Source organism: Populus alba, chromosome 8, assembly GCF_005239225.2.
Source record: "Populus alba chromosome 8, ASM523922v2, whole genome shotgun sequence".
In the NCBI taxonomy this organism is placed as follows: Eukaryota; Viridiplantae; Streptophyta; class Magnoliopsida; order Malpighiales; family Salicaceae; genus Populus; species Populus alba.
In genome coordinates, this window is record NC_133291.1 from 8,527,973 (window position 1) to 8,545,553 (window position 17,581).

The window sequence follows — 17,581 nt, forward strand, 5'->3', positions numbered from 1 at the left end:
AATTCAATCTAGCTACTACGTAGAAGAAAAATAAATATTAAAATCATTAAAAAACATTTATTTATTTTATTCTAATAAAATTGGCTTTTCAAATAGCTTTTGTTTATTAGAATATTACATAATAAAAAAATTATATTTATATTATTTAAAATACCATTTTATAAATTTACCCTTGTAGAGCATGCTGATGCCAAATTGCAATCACAGAGCAACAGTGATGCATACCCAACAGCACAGAACAGTAACCCTTTGTTTTAACCATAAGCCAAAATGACCCATACAGGCATTTGAAACACATTAAATTATATAAAATAAGAACCCAAACATCCAGCATGAAAGGAAACATCATTTTCATATTGAAAATAACTGGAGATCACAGTTGACATACGAGGTAATCCTAAAACCCCTAAACCTTCTTTCCTGGTAAAATTCAGAGCCACAATTAAGGAGGGAACCCTCGACCTCTATCAATACTATTACAATGACAAAGCAGTCGAATTCCCGAACTTGATTAATAGCCCCATTAAAAAATTTCAAATTTGTTAAAAAAATCTCCATCTTCTAAACCTCAATCTACTTATCCTTGATAGTGATCCCAAGCTCACCTGCAACAATAACAGTGGTTGCCATATCAAGAAACATCCCATGCTCAACAACCCCAGCTAGCCTCAAAATAGCATCACTAGCAACCTTTAAATCCCCAATATCCTTCTTAAAAAACAAATCCACGATATAATTCCCATTATCAGTAACAAAAATCTTTTCGCCCCCATTATCAGTCCTCAATTTGGCAACGCACCCCGCGTAATCGAACAAGTTTTGCAGCCTATCTTGAGTAAATTTCCAACAAAACGGCACAACTTCAACGGGCATAGCACCGCTAGCACCAACATGAGCCACCAACTTAGACTCGTCAACGATAACAATAAACTTCTTGCAGGCACTCTCAATCATTTTCTCTCTGAGCAAAGATCCACCACGCCCCTTGACCAAATTGAGATTCGAGTCCACCTCATCAGCACCGTCGATGGCAAGATCAACGACGGGATGCGAATTAAGATCGGATAAAGGGATGCCAAGAGACACGGCTTGTTTGTGGGTTTTTGTGGAGGTAGGTATTCCTACAATGTTCTTTAATTTTCCTTGGTGTAAGAGATCGGCGATACGGTCGACGGCGTGTTTAGCGGTGGAGCCGGTGCCTAAGCCGAGGACCATGCCAGATTGGACAAACTCGACGGCTTTATAGGCGGCGATTTTTTTGAGCTCGTCTTGGGTTAGGATTAACGGGGAAGGAGATGAAGGAGACATAGCTCCTGACTCTATAGATAGCTTTTCTGATCCAATAAAGGGTGGACAAGGTATAGCCATTTTGTTTTGTTTTTTCCAAAGTAATTTGATAAGAAACAAGATAATAAAAAATGCTTGTGTAAAAATAAATAAAGAGGATAAGGAGAAGGGACTATAAGATCATTGTTGGGGGAGATGAATGCTGAGGAGGAGAAGTCGAGATATATGGATGGGGAGATATAGGGTTTGGAGATTGGTGTGTGTGGTAGAGAAGGGATAGCTTGTGGTGATCTTTATAGAGGAAGGAAATAGCCGGGCGGTGGTGGTCCTGGTGGAGGAAAATGCGAGGAAAGGGTTTGTTTGGAACTGGGATTATGATATATTTCGTCTTTCTATTGATAGAGAATATTTTATTAATTTCCTTTTCCAGCACGATATCTGATTGTATTTGTAAAAATATACTTAATAAAATATATTTTCTTTATTAACGGAGGGATGAACTATATCTAGGAGTCCGTTTGAAATTGAAATTGCAATTATGCATTTTGAGTGGGAATGAAAATTACGTGGCTGAAACGCAATTGTAAGAGGGAAAGAGGTTCTCTTCTTTACTTTTCGCCAACACAGATCATATTTTTGCGGTCCAGCCCCTGCCCTTTTTTAAAAAGCTTAAATCTCGATTTTCTCCCTGCAATTCTTGTCTTATGTTAATATCATTCCAAATCTTGTTTTCTTTTTCAATTAAATCTTTATAACTTTCAAATTTCGTTGCAAATCTCTATTGCCGCTAAAGAGCTCAGACTTTACTGTGGACTGCACTGTGCAGTCTTGAAGATTTGTTTTGATGTTAATTTTTTTTTTTAGTTGTCAGATTTTTCATGACACGTTTCCAAGTTAAAATAGAATTTTTTTTTTTGCTTTTTATTCTAATTTTTTCGTTAAATTTCGCTTTCATGACACATATCCCGAGTTTCACCCAGTTAATTATGGGATTATTTTCATAAATGTTTTTGTTTAATTTAGTTTGTTAATGTTAATTTTTTATTTAGTTATCAGACTTTCATGACACAAATCCTGTTTAACCTGACGAGTTAACCCAGATTTTTTTTTCTTTTTAATTAATTTTTTTGTTTAGTTTAGTTTGTTAATGTTCATTTTTTTTTATTTAGTTACCAGACATTCATGACACGGATCCGGGTTTAACAACTTGGTTTGACTAACCTGAATTTTTTTTTAATTATTTTTTTCATTTCGTTTAGTTTGTTAATGTTAAATTTTTTTCTATTTAGTATTTTTTTCTTCTTAGAGTTTTTTTTTTCTTTTATTTTTTCTTTTTAATTAATTTTTTTTAATTAATTTAGTTAATATTAAATTTTTTTCTAAGTAGTTTTTGGCTGATGCCTTTAGTTTTTTTTATGCCTTTGACTATGGACTGCACAGTGCAGTCCACAGTGAAAAGGCTAATGCCTTTTGTTTTTTTAATTAATTTTTTTCGTTTAATTTAAATTGTTAATGTTAAATTTTTTCTATTGTTATCAAACTTTTATTACACGGATCCCGGGTTTGACAGGTTAACCTGGTTGACGAGTTAGCCCAGTTAATTCGTTAACCCATTAATTTTTTTTTTTTAATTACCAAACTTTCATGATGCGAATTCAAGGTATGACGGGTTAACCTAATTTGAAGGGTTAACCTAATTAATTCATATTTTTTTTTCTTTTTTTTCATTAGTTTTTTTCTTCATGTTGGTTTTTTTTTAACTAATCTATTTAATTATCACATTTTTATGACACGACCTTGCAGCCAGACCCACGTCCAATGCTATTGAATCTGGTATTGCAGTCCAGACACTTTTATGCTAAGGGTTAACCCAAGTTTAATGTTATTATTAATATTATAAACATTACTCTTGAATCAGGCGATACAACCAAAACTGAGACTTTTGGGTATAACTTTATAAAAAAACCTAATACTTTTAAATCTTGACTATTTTTAAAATGCAAAAAATAATTGACTCGCGGCAACGCGCGGGGCATATAACTAGTAAACAACTAAAAGATGTTTTTAATGAGGTGAAACCGCAAACGGGACTTTAAATCAAAAGTGGGAGAAATACATGTGATTCTCACGTGTTTTTTTTTTTTAAAAATTAGGATAAAATCTTAATTTATCTCTCGAGATTCATGGGTCGTCTCGATTTTATTGATTTTTTTTTTTGTTTCAGTTAATCCCCACAAGTTAGATTTTGTTGCTATGTCCACACCCCCGTACTTTAGCCTCCTAAATCCCAAGCATGAACATGGCCGTAGGGTTTTTATCGTGTGTGTGTCCGGATGATATTTCCACCCGATGGTATCGGGAATCTCCAAATCGGAACACTCGATGCTCTGCGCGAGTCCCATTAATTGAATGGTAGGCTCATCTCGTTGACAACCGCGTATCATATATATATATATATATATATATATAAAAGTCTAGCTCAATTAATTAGTTTTAGGTTTCATTCCTATAATCATCCGTTAGTTTGAACTATAAATTTTATGATTATTAAAAATTTATATAATTGTTAATTCAGGAGATCGTAAAATTAGTTAAGATACACGTAAATTGATCCGAACATTCCATGTTAATATTTATATCAATTATTGTCTTTTAAATTTTGGGTTGGTTCAGAATATAGGCAAAATTCTCAATAAGTAAGGTTGTTAAAAATATTTTTTTGATGTGACACAGAACATATAATATAAACTTGAATTGTAAAATTATAAAATCACAAGTAAAATATTTTAACCAAAATCATAAAATCGCAAGTAAAATATTCTAACTAAATTACATGTTACGTCGCGGATCATTAAATCAGTATTCATGTTAATAGCTCAACTGGATCTTATAATTTTTTTATATATAAATTTATGTTTCACCTAAAAAAATTAAAAAGAATAGAAAAAAAAAACCTCATCAACAAGCTAAAATACATTGGGTTGTCAAAGCCAAACTTTTAATTTTATTGATGTCGATTTAAAGTTTGTGGCGATATCATTTAAATCTTATAGTTATCTTTTAAAATGATATTTATATGTTGTATTTACTAAGATAAACATATAATATTTTATCAAAATATTTTTAAATAATATTATTATGTTAAAATCTTTTAATTAAGGTGCTAATTTATTTATTTTTTTAAAAAAAACCCCACATTAGTTCCCTTGCCAAACCATGTCATGTCATTTAGGCACTGATCAGATAGAAGCTTCATAATGAAAAATTATCCGAAGAGTAAGTGAAGCATGTGGCTCAAGATGCAAGTGACTTTGTGAAACAGTTGGCTCATATCTCAAATGTGTTTTGTTTCCCTTCAATCTTGTTTTTCCTTAAATATTCCATCAAAAGTAAATATCAATGCAAATATAAGAGTTATTTTTTAATTCAAGTGCCTCTGTCATACTGACGTACATGAAAATAATTTATTGCTGATGAATTTTTTTTATCTTTAAGTTTAAAATGCCTTTTGTGCTACGAAAATCACGTAAAGTAAAAATATAAAAATAATTCTAATCTTTTTGTTTAATGAAAATTTATCATGCATGAAAACGACAAGCATAACACCTAATATAGGAGACTTTGTTTTTCAAAATTAAAACAAATTAAAACCTCTTGGAAAAGGAGAAAGGGGAAAGGGGATGGGCCAATGGGTGGAGTATCAGGCGGCTGGAAAGTGGGGACTCATGGGAAAAGGAGAACACTGACTCAGCAATAAGCAATTTTTATAATTTTTACAGTGAAATCATAAAATCAGTTTATTTTTAAAGAAGAATTGATTTATGCGAGTTTAACTAGGTTTGACTAATTTATTAATTTTTAAGTTTTTAATCTGATTTTACATGTTTTATATATTTTTCCTCATAAAATTTACAATTTTATGAGTTATAACACGTTTTTAATAACATTGCATGCGGGAAAGAATTGATTCGATTAAAAGGATGGCTGATATCAATCCACTACGGACTATGGTGTTCATTTGTGATTTCTCTGTCTTCTCGGATTAGGCCCCGAGGAAAAGGAAACAATCAGTGGAAGTTATGAAGCTCTCCTTTTTCTTTTCTTCTTTTAAAGACAAAGTGTGGCGGACAAGGCGTGGGTCTTGCTCTTATTATGATTCCCGCATATTCCCAACCACTGGATACTAAGCCATCCACGACTCCCTTCTTTTCAGTACATAGAATATTACCTTTTTTTTTACTCTATATTATCCCATGGATCACGCAAAACCACCCATGTTTTTTTATCATTACAGAGCCGCTGCCTTCGCCGTTCTCTCTTGGCTGATGATAAAACCAGAAAAAGAGCGAGCTTGCTATATATTCGATGATGCTTTTATAATGTTACGTAATCATCTACAGAGATTAAAAAGAAAAACACGCTTTTGTTTCTGGCAGACACCTGCTTAGTTCGGAGAGAATATTGTCTTAGATTAAGCACGAACAAGTGTTTGAACTATGACCAGTATAAAAAAAATATGTTGAATAAATAACTATGACCAGACTTATCCATACAAGTCCATTCCAATCTTGGACTACAAATCTAAGACTAGGACCCATGAATCTCGTACACGCAAGCAATTATATTGAACAGAGGAAGACAACCTTGCATCGATTTGACCATGTGTATAGAAAAGCAGCCACGGTTTAAAATGTGAGCCACGAAAAAGGCAAACAAGGGAAGAGACGACCATCCCAGACTTGGATTGTGTGAAACTTCTACGATGCTCGCAGGCAGAAATTGCAAGTCCTAAGAAGCCATTTCGCCATGACTGGATAAAACAAATCCATTCAATTCCTGCATTTTCTGGTACACTTGTAAACTGTACCAGAAAAGAAAATAGAAAATCTATAGCAGTGAAGTAATGCATTTTTTCAGTTCAAAGTCACTAGTCGCAGCAAATGTAGAATGCTGTCCGACAAAGAATTCATTAGAAATCCTGCGTCATTGTGCAGCAGCAGCAGCCCATTCCCTCTGCAAATTTTTAGAAGAGCAAGACACGGATAGGATGTAAACGGTTAGGTCAACAAAAATTATAAAACCCACCGGTACAAATTAGAGAAACGGAGTCTTTAGCCTCTCTTTTCCTCCTTTTTAACAGACATCATCACAGAACTGAAAAAATCATCATGCATGGAATTAACAATAGAGGAATCATCAGCCATATAGTCTATGAGAAAGTGTAGCATTTGTTTTGTGCTCCTATTCATATATGCATTTCTGTACCCGTTCGTATGCAAGTTAAAGAGGAAAACTGGACGTGTCTGACTTCTAATCAGTTGGGGAATTGGGATAAAATATTCTAACAATTATTGGAAAAAAATAACTTCTGAATTCAATCCAGCAGTTCGCAATTACAAATAGCTGCTTACACCTGTCTACATCATATCTGACTGCTACATACGGGTCTGAGAAATTATATTACAGAACAAGAGCCGTATTTAATCACTCAACAATATCAAATTTCAGGAAGGAGATCTGGGACTGGATTATACCACAAGACCTCAAATATAAGTGAGTAATTTGAAGTAGATAACGATGTACAATGAAAGAGAGAAGAGGGCAAAGACATGCTGCCAGAAGAGAAGAGCAGAAGCCTCCTTTACTGCGTAACCCCTCAGGCTGGCAATTGCTCCCAATAGAATGGCACTTGGTGTTGTGTACTGTAACAAGAGCACGAATCTGTACATTGCATCTCCCTGGACAAGAAGGTGCAGCTTATCAGCCAGTGCTACCACACCAATTCCACACAGAGGAAGCACCAAAAGCCTCGCCACTGTGATGCCAATTGTGGTTCGAAGACCAAGCGTAGACTCTTTTGGCCCCTCCGCAAGCATACCCCCAAGAATAAGCATCACAGAAGGAACCATGGCACCAGCTAAAATTTCTAAACTGTCTGTAATAAAAGACAGAGGAGCATCATATCCAAAGAAAAAAGCTTTCAGTTGAGGCACCATTCCGATGATGATAGCTAAAAGAGAAGCGAGTGTTGGAGGTTGAAGTACGTGCTGCACAGGGGTTTGTTCGGCTACAATCCTGATCCTTCTCACAACTCTCGGCTCAGCCAAACACCGAATTGACCGAGGACTGCTCGAATTACCTTCAGCCAGGTCAAGGTCTGGAAAAGTAGTCTGTGAAATACTTGGGATGCTATTAAAGATCCTAGCAACGAAAGGCGTCTTTGAATGTTCAGTTTCTTTTTCCTCGATGCCTGGCCATTCAGCTTCTACTAGGAGAGGTCTACTAACATCACTAATTGGATGCTCCTCAATCTCAGTCCCTTCCTCAACAATCTCATAGTACTGCATGGGAGGCTCCATCATGTGATAAACTAGGGTGTAAACAAGAATCACAGCGACCCACTGGGCAAAAGAGACATACGCCACTCCCCTCGAGTGGCAATGGGGTCCAAATGGGCTATGTTTAGTGTGGCAGACAGATCCAACAATGGCAAGGGGGAGATTTCCAGTATTGCCAAAGGCAGTCATAATAACCGTGAATCTGTTAAACTGCGGTGGTGGACGACATATAAGCACCACGGCCACCCCGAGAAAGCAACCAATGACCGTGCTAAACAACACATTGACAGGGATAAACCACCAAAGGGCAATGTTCTGAAGCGTAATGCTTTGACCAAGCTCAGTGAAGATTAAGCAAGGAAAGAATAAGGCAAAAACTAGCTTGCTTAACAGCCTAAACGTGGCTCTTGGGATCATTTGGGCTTTCGGGTGTGCAAGAACCAATCCTATAACAGTAAGGGAGAGAAGCTTCATCAAAGGCACTATAGCAGTCAGCAGATTTTCACCACTTGATGTCATCTTGTTTTCATATAATGCAGGCATCTTTCCTCGAAGCACTCGCTTTCTGAAATAATTAGTAAAACAGAATTACAGAAACATTCATTCCAAATAAAAAACACAATTAACCATTTGTAGAATTTGATATTCTACAACAGAGGTTTCATCAATCACCAAGCAAAATAGCAGAATCGCAGAGAACCAACATGGATTTCATATAATAATGTTGTAACAAATTATAAAGAAATGAGCACATTTGTCTAACAGAGTATGAGCGATAAATGATAATAATAATAATAATAATAATAATAACTCAGATGCAAAATCAATGAAGAAGCTATGTGGCATGCGGGCTTTTATGGATTAAGAGGGAAAAAAACTCAATCAACCACAACTACAGATAAGATAACTGAAAGAAATCTAAATAGAGAGAAACGTGCAGGATTTGGAGGCAATCAAGAATCGCAGAGGAGAAGAAGATATTCTTTAACACTGAATAAAAAAAAAATGATAAAGAAGGAAGCACCTCTGTGTCTATGATGGGACCCTCAATAATAAAAATCAGTCTAAGAAACAAAACAATTAACGTTGCTGTTTCTCGGGTACCCATTTACCTTGCCATAAAAGAAAAGGAGCAAATAATATATGGACTAAGGCGATGAATTTTCTTGCTCCACTGATCAATGATACATTCCTATCTTTTCTTGCTCTATCTAAACGTATTTTTTATGTTTGGAAAGGTGGGCGTAATTTTTAAAAAAAAATTAATTTTGTTTCTTTAAAAAAATTAATTATTTTTTTATATTTTAAATTATTTTGATGTATTAATTTTAAAAATAATTTTTAAAAATTAAAAAATTATTATTTTAATATAAAAAATATTTTAAAAAACAATCATAATTATTCTTCTTAGCTGTGTTGTCGTGATAATGAATAGCTTTTGTTTGCGTTTTCTGCTTTTTACAATTACCTTTTTTCGGCATTTTGCTACTAAATTTGGTAGCTGGCCCATGCGCATACGATTATCATTACTCTTTTCCTTTCCTTTTTTTTTTAAAAATTTTAACATTAATATATATATATATATATATATATATATATAGAGAGAGAGAGAGAGAGAGAGAGAGTGTTGAAATCGGAGCGCTGATGAAATCAGCAAAGTCGGCATAATCGACAGCCGATGCTGACGATGAGTCTAGACAGTCCTAGGCTAATGAAAAGGGATGGTGGCCTTCACCAGTGGAAAAAATCGCAGCGCGGATTTGTGCAGCTGGAAGCCTGTCGGGAAAAATCAGCAGCGCAGATTGCTTGACGAACACTGGCTGGATATTCATAGTGCGCTGACGGAACATGGGTTGTTCAGACATAGCGAACAGTGTTATGACGAAATATGACAGCGGTGTTGGACAATGAGTCTGAATATAGTCCTAGGCTTGACGAAAAAAACTAGTGTATATAGTATATATATATATAAAGTTAAGGAGACATAGCGATGGCAGCGGGGGATTCGGAATGAGAGAGAGTTTTTTCTTAATTAGAGCCGGGACAGCTTTGAGGATTCTATATTATTGATAGAATAGTTTTTTTTTTTATTCTAATTGCATATTAACACACGGTGTAAAAATAAACATTAAGTCATGGATATTGAACTTCACTGTAGATCTAAGAACATAGTTAAATATGAATAATTAAAAGATAAAGGATAAATTTATTTTTAAGGATCAATTCTTTACAAAATTTTATTCAATGAAAAAATAAAATATACTCCATGAAACACTGAAACCCATCTCATAAACATATAAATATTTGGATTTGGATTTCTAGTGAAACGGGGGCATATTCCCCTTCTGGATTTTTATTTATGTTCAGAATAGAAAAATTATCATGCCATGTCATGCACATTAAAAAAAAAAAAAACCCTGATTTTTATTATATTTAAATAGTATATTGGAGGATGATAACAATTATTTTTTAAAATATTTTTTATCAAATGAAAATAATATTTTAAAAAATTTATATATTTTTAATATCAATATATTAAAAATAAAATAAAAATCACATCATACAGTTTCAACCCTCAAAACAAACAAATCCCGTGAATTGATTATTTAATCTGTCAAGGTGAAAAAAAAATAGTTGCTAAGTGCTCATTCATTTGTGTGAAGAGCTCTTTTAATTAGGCTCCTTTGGAAGTGCGGAGGGAGGGTGTTATTAAAAACTGTCTTTTGTTTTAATTATATTTTTAAAATTGTCTTGTCACAACATGTTTGAAATCATTTTAATTTAATTGAGTTTAAAGATTTCAATTATATTTAGTATTTAAATTTATTTTGAGTGTTAATAATGAATTTCAACTAAAATTTAATTTTTTAAAAAGTATAAAATAAATTAGAAGTCAACCTCTATGATTTATAATTATAAAAATAAAAACTTTAATATTAAAACTAGCATTTTCAAAATATTTATCTATCATTTTTTGTAGAGACCTTTGAAAAAATATTAAGATCACGAGGATAATAAAAAAAACAAAATATATTAAATTCTATCTCGTTTAAATATGTGAATTCAATTTATTTATCTACTGAATTTAAATTAAATATTGTAATTGAACTATATAAAAAATTAATTATAAGCAAAATACTAACTAGCACGCAACACAGTTTTGCATGATTCATGCTAAAAAACTTTTTCTTTAAATCTCCATTAAAAAAGTTATAATTTATATTTTTCTAAATTTCATTTTCAAGCCCTAACGATAAAAGTTATCAAAATAACAAACAGAAAATAATAATCAGTGTCGTGAACTTGCAAGTTTCAATCAACGACAAATGAGTAAAAAAGTACAGGTTTTTTCTTTCTTTCTTTTTATGGGGAAGGGGTTTTGACACTATAATCGGATGATAAATTAAATTTTGAGTCCAATGAAATAATTTTCTAAAATGGTTTATAGATAAAACGTGGATAGTTGTCTTTCTTACAAACCCTCAAATTTCTAAACTCTCAATCTATTGTATATATTATTTTCATGACAAGTCTCTCTGGTTCCAGTTTTCTTTTTTCTTTTTTTTAAAGAAAGATTTAACTTGTATTGAAGTGTTGGGTTATCACGGAACCACTGGATTTTCGGGCATCGTGTGTGTGAAATGCTTAAAACATGAGTTGTGCTGTTCGCTTCCTCCGATTAGAATTCCAAAACATGATTTCGTTCCCGAGTTTGGCCCAATAGACTTGTTTCTCTCGGGCTCTGATTTGTTATGATGGGTCTTGACCCGAATCTCCAATCCGCTTGATAGACTTGTTTCTCTTGGTTAGAACGGGTTTTGACCCGAGCCTCTAATCCGCTTGATAGACTTGTTTCTCTTGGTTTTGCAATGGAAAAGGGAGGATACAGAGTTGCATTTGCAAAAATAATTAGCTAACGAAATTTGGTTAGTTAGAAAGATTGGTGACTGAATTTTCAGCCACGAGTAGGTTTGCGATGCGCATGAATTTGCAACCGAATTCCGGTTGCAACATCAGACTACCAAATGTATATAGATGTTGTTTGTTTTTGTAGTCAAATAAAATGCTTTTGATTTATTTATTTTTATATTGTTTTATGTGTTTGAAGTCTAAAATAAATAAAAAAATAAAAAAATATATATTATTATTATTATGTATTTCTAAACAAGAATCATTTTAAAAAATATCTCGATTTTAAATACCACTAATTATAATATTAATTCTCAAGAAAACAATAACCACATATTTCACAAATTAATTATTAATAAACAGATTTGATATCAACAAATAAATTAACACCCGCAGATATATTAACAAAATATAGTAAATTAAACAAAATTAAATGACTCATCATGTAAAATAAATCATACCCAATCACAAACCCATTTTTGTCATAAAAAATAAACAACGCCATTTAAAAAAAAAATCAAAATTAATTACCTCAAATCAACCAAATGAATTTCCTCCACAAGCTACCTAGTTGACCTTCGGCCTGCTACCCGGCGGCCTTCAAAAGGTATTGGAAAATCAAGCAACCACCGTGAAAAAAAGAGGACCCACGCGCATTCGCCCAGATACCTGTGGGAGCTTTATTGGCCTGTTCAAAGGCTACCTCGCCCTCGCAACAAAGGATGGCCGCCCGAATTTGAGAGAGTAGAGTGATGAAAACTGAAGTTCGAAAGAAAAGAAAAAAGAAAAGAATGGAGAAGAGAAGGAAGAAGGATGCGTCTGGTCTGCAATGGGTATATGGATTTAGAAATTTTCAATATTGATATTAGATCGCGAAGAGGAAAAAAAAAAACATCAATTTTTTCGATTGTAAATCCGGTGTGATTTTGCAATTGAATTTTTTCCCGGGTCCCTTGCAAATGAACTTTATTCGCGAAGAGTAGAGTAATGATTGTTTGAATAACAAGATGGTGGTTGTTGCAGTGATAATATCGAAAATGATAATTATTGTGGTAATAATGATGTTAAAGACTTATTGCTGAATATTTTTTAAAATTAAAGTTATACTGATAATAATGAGAATGATAAAGAGGTGTTGGTAATAATAATGGCTGTATGGTTTTGGTGGATTATCTTATCTTTGGTAATATTGAAATATATATATATATATATATATATGACATTGTTCTAAAATTAATTTATTTTTAATATTTTTATACTAAAAGTAATGTGTGTGACTGTGTGTATCTCGCAAAGCAAAGGCTATATAGGCTTACATACTCCATTTGGATTCTTGAATAGTCCATGTAAAGATTTCATTTTAGACATGACTAGTTTGTATGTTCACATTATATTGCAGGGATATCTAAATTTTTCAAAACATTAAATGAATGCATAAATCTCCTAAAATTCTTCTGGCATTATCATTAGACAAGGAAATACAGCTGCTTTGATTTTTCCCATCAATATAATTTTTTCTATTAATGTATCTATTATTTATCTTAGCCAACACAATATTTTTAATTTGAATCATTTTTTTTTGTTTTTGTGTAATTAAAAATATGATGAAATCATGTTCAAAATCTATTTTAAAATTTTAAAAATAAAAAATCAATTCCAATTAATTTTTCATATACAGTTTATTATTAGTATTATTATTTTTAGTTATACACATAATAATTGAAAAAATAATAAAAATAAAAATAAATATTTATAATAATATTCAAGAACTATATTAAAATTAAAGAATAAATTAATCTACTAAATTATTTTTGAAATGAAAAAAGAAAAAGAAAAGACAGCAAATGGTCAGGACGTCCTGACCCACCAATAGCAACCATGTTCGAGCGCCTTACCTTTTTTTATTTTCCCCTCTTATTTTTTTTCAAAAGAAAAAAAAAATGATAGACAACAGGGTCGTTTGTTAAAATGCAAAAAAAAAATATATGCACTCCCAATTCTCGAATCTATGACCTCTGATTTTTCACGCGAACTAAACTTAAAATTATTATAAAACATGTATTGTCGTGCTTTATTGGCATAATGTTTTGATTTCCTTTCTTCAGAAACAAGCTCCCACCAGGCCGTGCAGGATGGAGAGTGGAGATTCAAACCACCAATCTCCTTTGCGGACTAAATTAGAGAACGAATAATTGATTTATTGAAAAGAATACAAAGATTAATGAAATATAATCATCTCTGCAATTTTTTTTAAAATAAAATTATTCACAAAGAAATTACTGAACATATTTTCCACTAGTTTCATGCTCCAACATTTGCGACACTAATTAAGGCCGGGAAGCCCGTCCAAGGCCGTCTTAAACATCTCCGAGAAATGGAAAAACATCATCGCGGTGGCCATGGGCACGCTTAAAGAAATCAGAGCAATGAACCCTAAGGCCAAGCCAGGCCTCGTATCCATCAACTGGGATTGCAAGAAACCCATCATTTCACATATCAATGAATCGTAGCTAGTAAAATAACGCTTTTCCCACTCCATCCAATTAGCAGGTGGCTCATAGTTCCTCTCCACCATCTTCATCTCATGAATTCTTTTTCTAAGAACAATCATGTTCTCATCCACTATCCTGCCGCTGAAGTAATTTTGATCGTGTGATTCTCTTCTTGAAGCTGAGATTCTTGCACTTACCCTTTTTCTGGAGTCGAGTTTCGTTTTCGAGGAGGCGAAAAGTGGATGATAAGAAAGGGAAGATGAACACAGAGAAGTTGATGCCATGTTTGTTTATGTTGTGATATGTATGGAAAATGATATCTTTTGCCCCAGGAGAACTGCATTTATAAGCTCAATTAGCTAAGTAAATTAATCAAAGTTAATAATAATAATAATAATAATAATAGAAGAAGAAGAAAAGGAGAAGGAGCATAAAATAATGCGAAAGGAGCGGGAATGTAGGGGCGGGAATGTTGGGGGCGGTGGTGGGGCTTGTGATGAGGCTATAATTGAGGCCAGGAAGTGGTAAGGAGAGGCAAGGCCGTGTCCTCGTCTGCACTGTTAGCGCGTAGAACGTTGGATTGGATTCGGTGATGGATTTTTTTTGATCAAATTCACATCCTTTACAATGAACTTTTGCTCGGTCCTTGTTGTGATTGCAAAGGGATAAAAAAAGAAGAATAAATAAATAAGTAAAAGTTTTAAGAGTGTAAAAAATATCAAGGAATAAAATATTAAAAATGCTTGATAGTAATTACAAAATTAGAAGTAAAAATACCCCCAACATAAATTAAATAGAATTATAGATAATTAAATAATACTAAACTTGTGCAAAACTAAAATATTTCCCCACTCAAAATCCCTCTACTCCTCCATTTAAAGAGTCAATATTTTAACCCGTCAAGCATAAGTACAGGAGTTAAAAATTACTAGTGTATTTTTATTTCCTTCACCGTCATACAAGACATATTAAAAAAGCCACGGTCTCCTGCAACGCGGAGAGTAGTGCGTGCATCGACATTGACACGTATTTTGATGAGATTGGTTAAGGGAGAAGAATTATTCCACAAGAAAGATCATAACGGAGCCATGTTACTGTATTCTTATCTATGAATTGGCTTAAGATATTTTTAAAACATTTTATAATAACCCTACATGGTACAGTCTTGTCTAAATTGTGCTGCAGGTGTTTATATATAATTGAATTTGGAGGTGGAGGGAGAGGAGAAGTGCCCTCACTGATTAGGAGTTGACGATGATCTTGATGCGGGCGGCTGAATTAGTGTTTCTTTTTTGTTCTCGAAGGAGAATTTAATTCATACGTATTTTATATCTAATAGGACAAAGAATCGATACTCTCATTGTTATAATATCACCATGATCACCGCTTTGCAATTTCCTGCAGGAAATTTCAAGCATCCCTTCACGGCTATGATACGGCGCCGAATGTATGGCGTTGACAAGTGTGATATCGCATGTGAAAACTCGTCTGGGCTTCAGGTTCCATCGAGTCTACGTACAGCTGGAATACAATTTAACACAATCAATAAATAGCATAGGGTTGAGCGTCGGAGAGCACATGAGACAGCAGCTAGCATAGAGCTGGGACGTCACGTTTGACATGAACTAGACCAATGGGATCGATGGGTCCAATAATGTCGAAGGTCTCTCTCACTTTCTATTTTGCTCTGGCTATATTATTAAGTAATATTCTAAAACGCGTGGGAAAGCACCTTCTATGTATTAGAAATTGAAAGCCCTTTTTTTTTTTTTTTCCCTTCACGCCTTTCACTTTACTAATTATTAATATATATATAATAATAATAATAATTATTATTATTATTATTATTATTATTCTTATATTTTATTATATTATTTAACTGTCTTCTTTTTTTTTCATTTTTAATTTTTTTTTTTTTTTTTAATGAATTTTTTTATTTGATTTAGTTTGTTAATGTTAACTTTTTTATTTAGCTATCAGACTTTCATAATACGAATTCCGGGTTTGATGGGTTAACTTGATTTGACAAGTTAACCCGGGTTAACCCGGATTTTTTTTTCTTTTTAATTATTTTTTTTCATTTAATTTAGTTTATTGATGTTAAATTTCTTTTTATTTAACTATCAGACTTTCATGACATGTATCCTAGCTTGGTGGATTAACTTGGTTTGATGGGTTAACTCCGTTAATTCTAGATAAACCCGTTAATTTTTTTTTTCTATTTAGTTATCAAACTTTTATGACGCGAATTCCAGGTTTAACGTGTTAACTCAGTTAATTCAGATTTTTTTTTCCTTGTTAGTTTTTTTTTCCTACTGGTTTTTTTTCTTTTTAATTATCACACTTTTATGACACGAACTTGCAATCAGACCTACATTCAAGGCTATTAGATCTGATATTACAGTCACACTCACTTAAACTTGGGTAATACAAGTTTAATGTTATTATTAATATTATAAATATTACTTTTAGATCAGGTGTTGTAACTAAACCTAAGACTCTTAGGTATAGCTTCATAAAAAAACCTAATACTTTTAAATTTTAGTTTTTTATATATATATTTTTTATGTAAAAAAAATATGACTCGCGGCATATAACTGGTTATTTATGATATTGAAAAGGGTGGTAAATAAGAATAAAATTAATTCCGTGATTAATGTTGAGAACCGACATCTTAATATCCTAATTAATGCTACGACATTCAATGCCACCCCTTGTATATATGATTTATTAGTACGGTTGCGCTATGATTTTCATAAATGATTGAGAGTGCTTCATAATCTCGTAGGTCATAGAATTGGCAGCAGGAATTGCATCTTTATTGAAATCACGTGAAAAATCTTATACATACATACATACATACATATATGTTGATCTTAAAACAAATTTTCTGATTTCAATTCTTCTTAAAATTAACATTGAAAATATCATTCTAATTTTTTTCTTTTCTTCAACCAAAACTTGTCTCTTTAAATCATGTGTTTATGCTATCTTTTCCTACCTAACTAGTAATATAATACGTTGTATCTGTAACTTATCTTGTATTTGATGAAAGCTAGCATTTTGAGTGAGATCAAGAACTTCTTGCAAGGAATATAACTTGGGACAAATTAGTTATTAACCAATCAAGGGTGTGTCTTTAGGCAGGAGAATGAATGATTTTTTCATCCGTTTGAACGAACCCACATTGGATTGAAGGGATTGCTATATTTTAATTCAAGCAAGAAAAATTAAATAGAATTATAAAGTCAAGTAGATCAATATCACATTAACAAGAAAATATAAATTCTGATGAATAAAAAAATAATATTTAATACACTCGCAGACACTTTTTAAAGAATGTTTGGTGCAATGGTTGAATTGGTGTTTTATCAATTTTTGAATTCTTTTTGTTGCTTTAAATTTTTTTTAATGTTTTCACATATATCCCTTAAAAAAGAAGGAAAATTGTCGGTCACCTACAGGTACAAGTGTCAGGGTTTTGTGAAACTAGGGAAGAATTCAAATCAAATCCGAATCCTTCATTTTTCTTGCTCGGTTGCAGAACGATTCTCT

At 32.7% G+C, this 17,581-nt stretch overlaps 3 protein-coding genes across 4 annotated transcripts; all 3 read right to left on the reverse strand.

Annotated features, from left to right (window-relative positions):
• Positions 1-333: 333 nt before the first annotated feature.
• Positions 334-1,600, reverse strand: LOC118039867 (probable ribose-5-phosphate isomerase 2). The gene has a single exon (XM_035046680.2). The coding sequence runs from the start codon at positions 1,366-1,368 to the stop codon at positions 574-576; it is 795 nt and encodes a 264-aa protein (XP_034902571.1). The 5' UTR covers positions 1,369-1,600; the 3' UTR covers positions 334-573.
• A 5,035-nt stretch (positions 1,601-6,635) lies between these two features.
• LOC118039866 (protein PIN-LIKES 2-like) lies at positions 6,636-8,833 on the reverse strand. 2 transcript variants are annotated; one of them, XM_035046677.2, is made up of 2 exons: positions 8,738-8,833; positions 6,636-8,190 (listed from the first exon to the last, which is right to left on the reverse strand). In XM_035046677.2, exons 1-2 carry the CDS (start codon positions 8,743-8,745, stop codon positions 6,831-6,833), a joined length of 1,368 nt encoding a protein of 455 aa, XP_034902568.1. In that variant the 5' UTR covers positions 8,746-8,833; the 3' UTR covers positions 6,636-6,830. The 2 variants fall into 2 exon arrangements, with proteins under 2 accessions (XP_034902568.1, XP_034902570.1); XM_035046679.2 differs by having other exon boundaries at positions 8,650-8,766.
• Positions 8,834-13,574: 4,741 nt separating this feature from the next.
• On the reverse strand, positions 13,575-14,444 carry LOC118039865 (uncharacterized). Its single transcript, XM_035046676.2, has one exon. The coding sequence runs from the start codon at positions 14,308-14,310 to the stop codon at positions 13,858-13,860; it is 453 nt and encodes a 150-aa protein (XP_034902567.1). The 5' UTR covers positions 14,311-14,444; the 3' UTR covers positions 13,575-13,857.
• Between the last annotated feature and the right edge of the window lie 3,137 nt (positions 14,445-17,581).

Excerpts from the sequence above, each read along its gene's own strand:
- LOC118039867 (XM_035046680.2), bottom strand. The coding sequence starts at position 1,368 with ATGGCTATACCTTGTCCACCCTTTATTGGATCAGAAAAGCTATCTATA.
- LOC118039865 (XM_035046676.2), bottom strand. The coding sequence starts at position 14,310 with ATGGCATCAACTTCTCTGTGTTCATCTTCCCTTTCTTATCATCCACTT.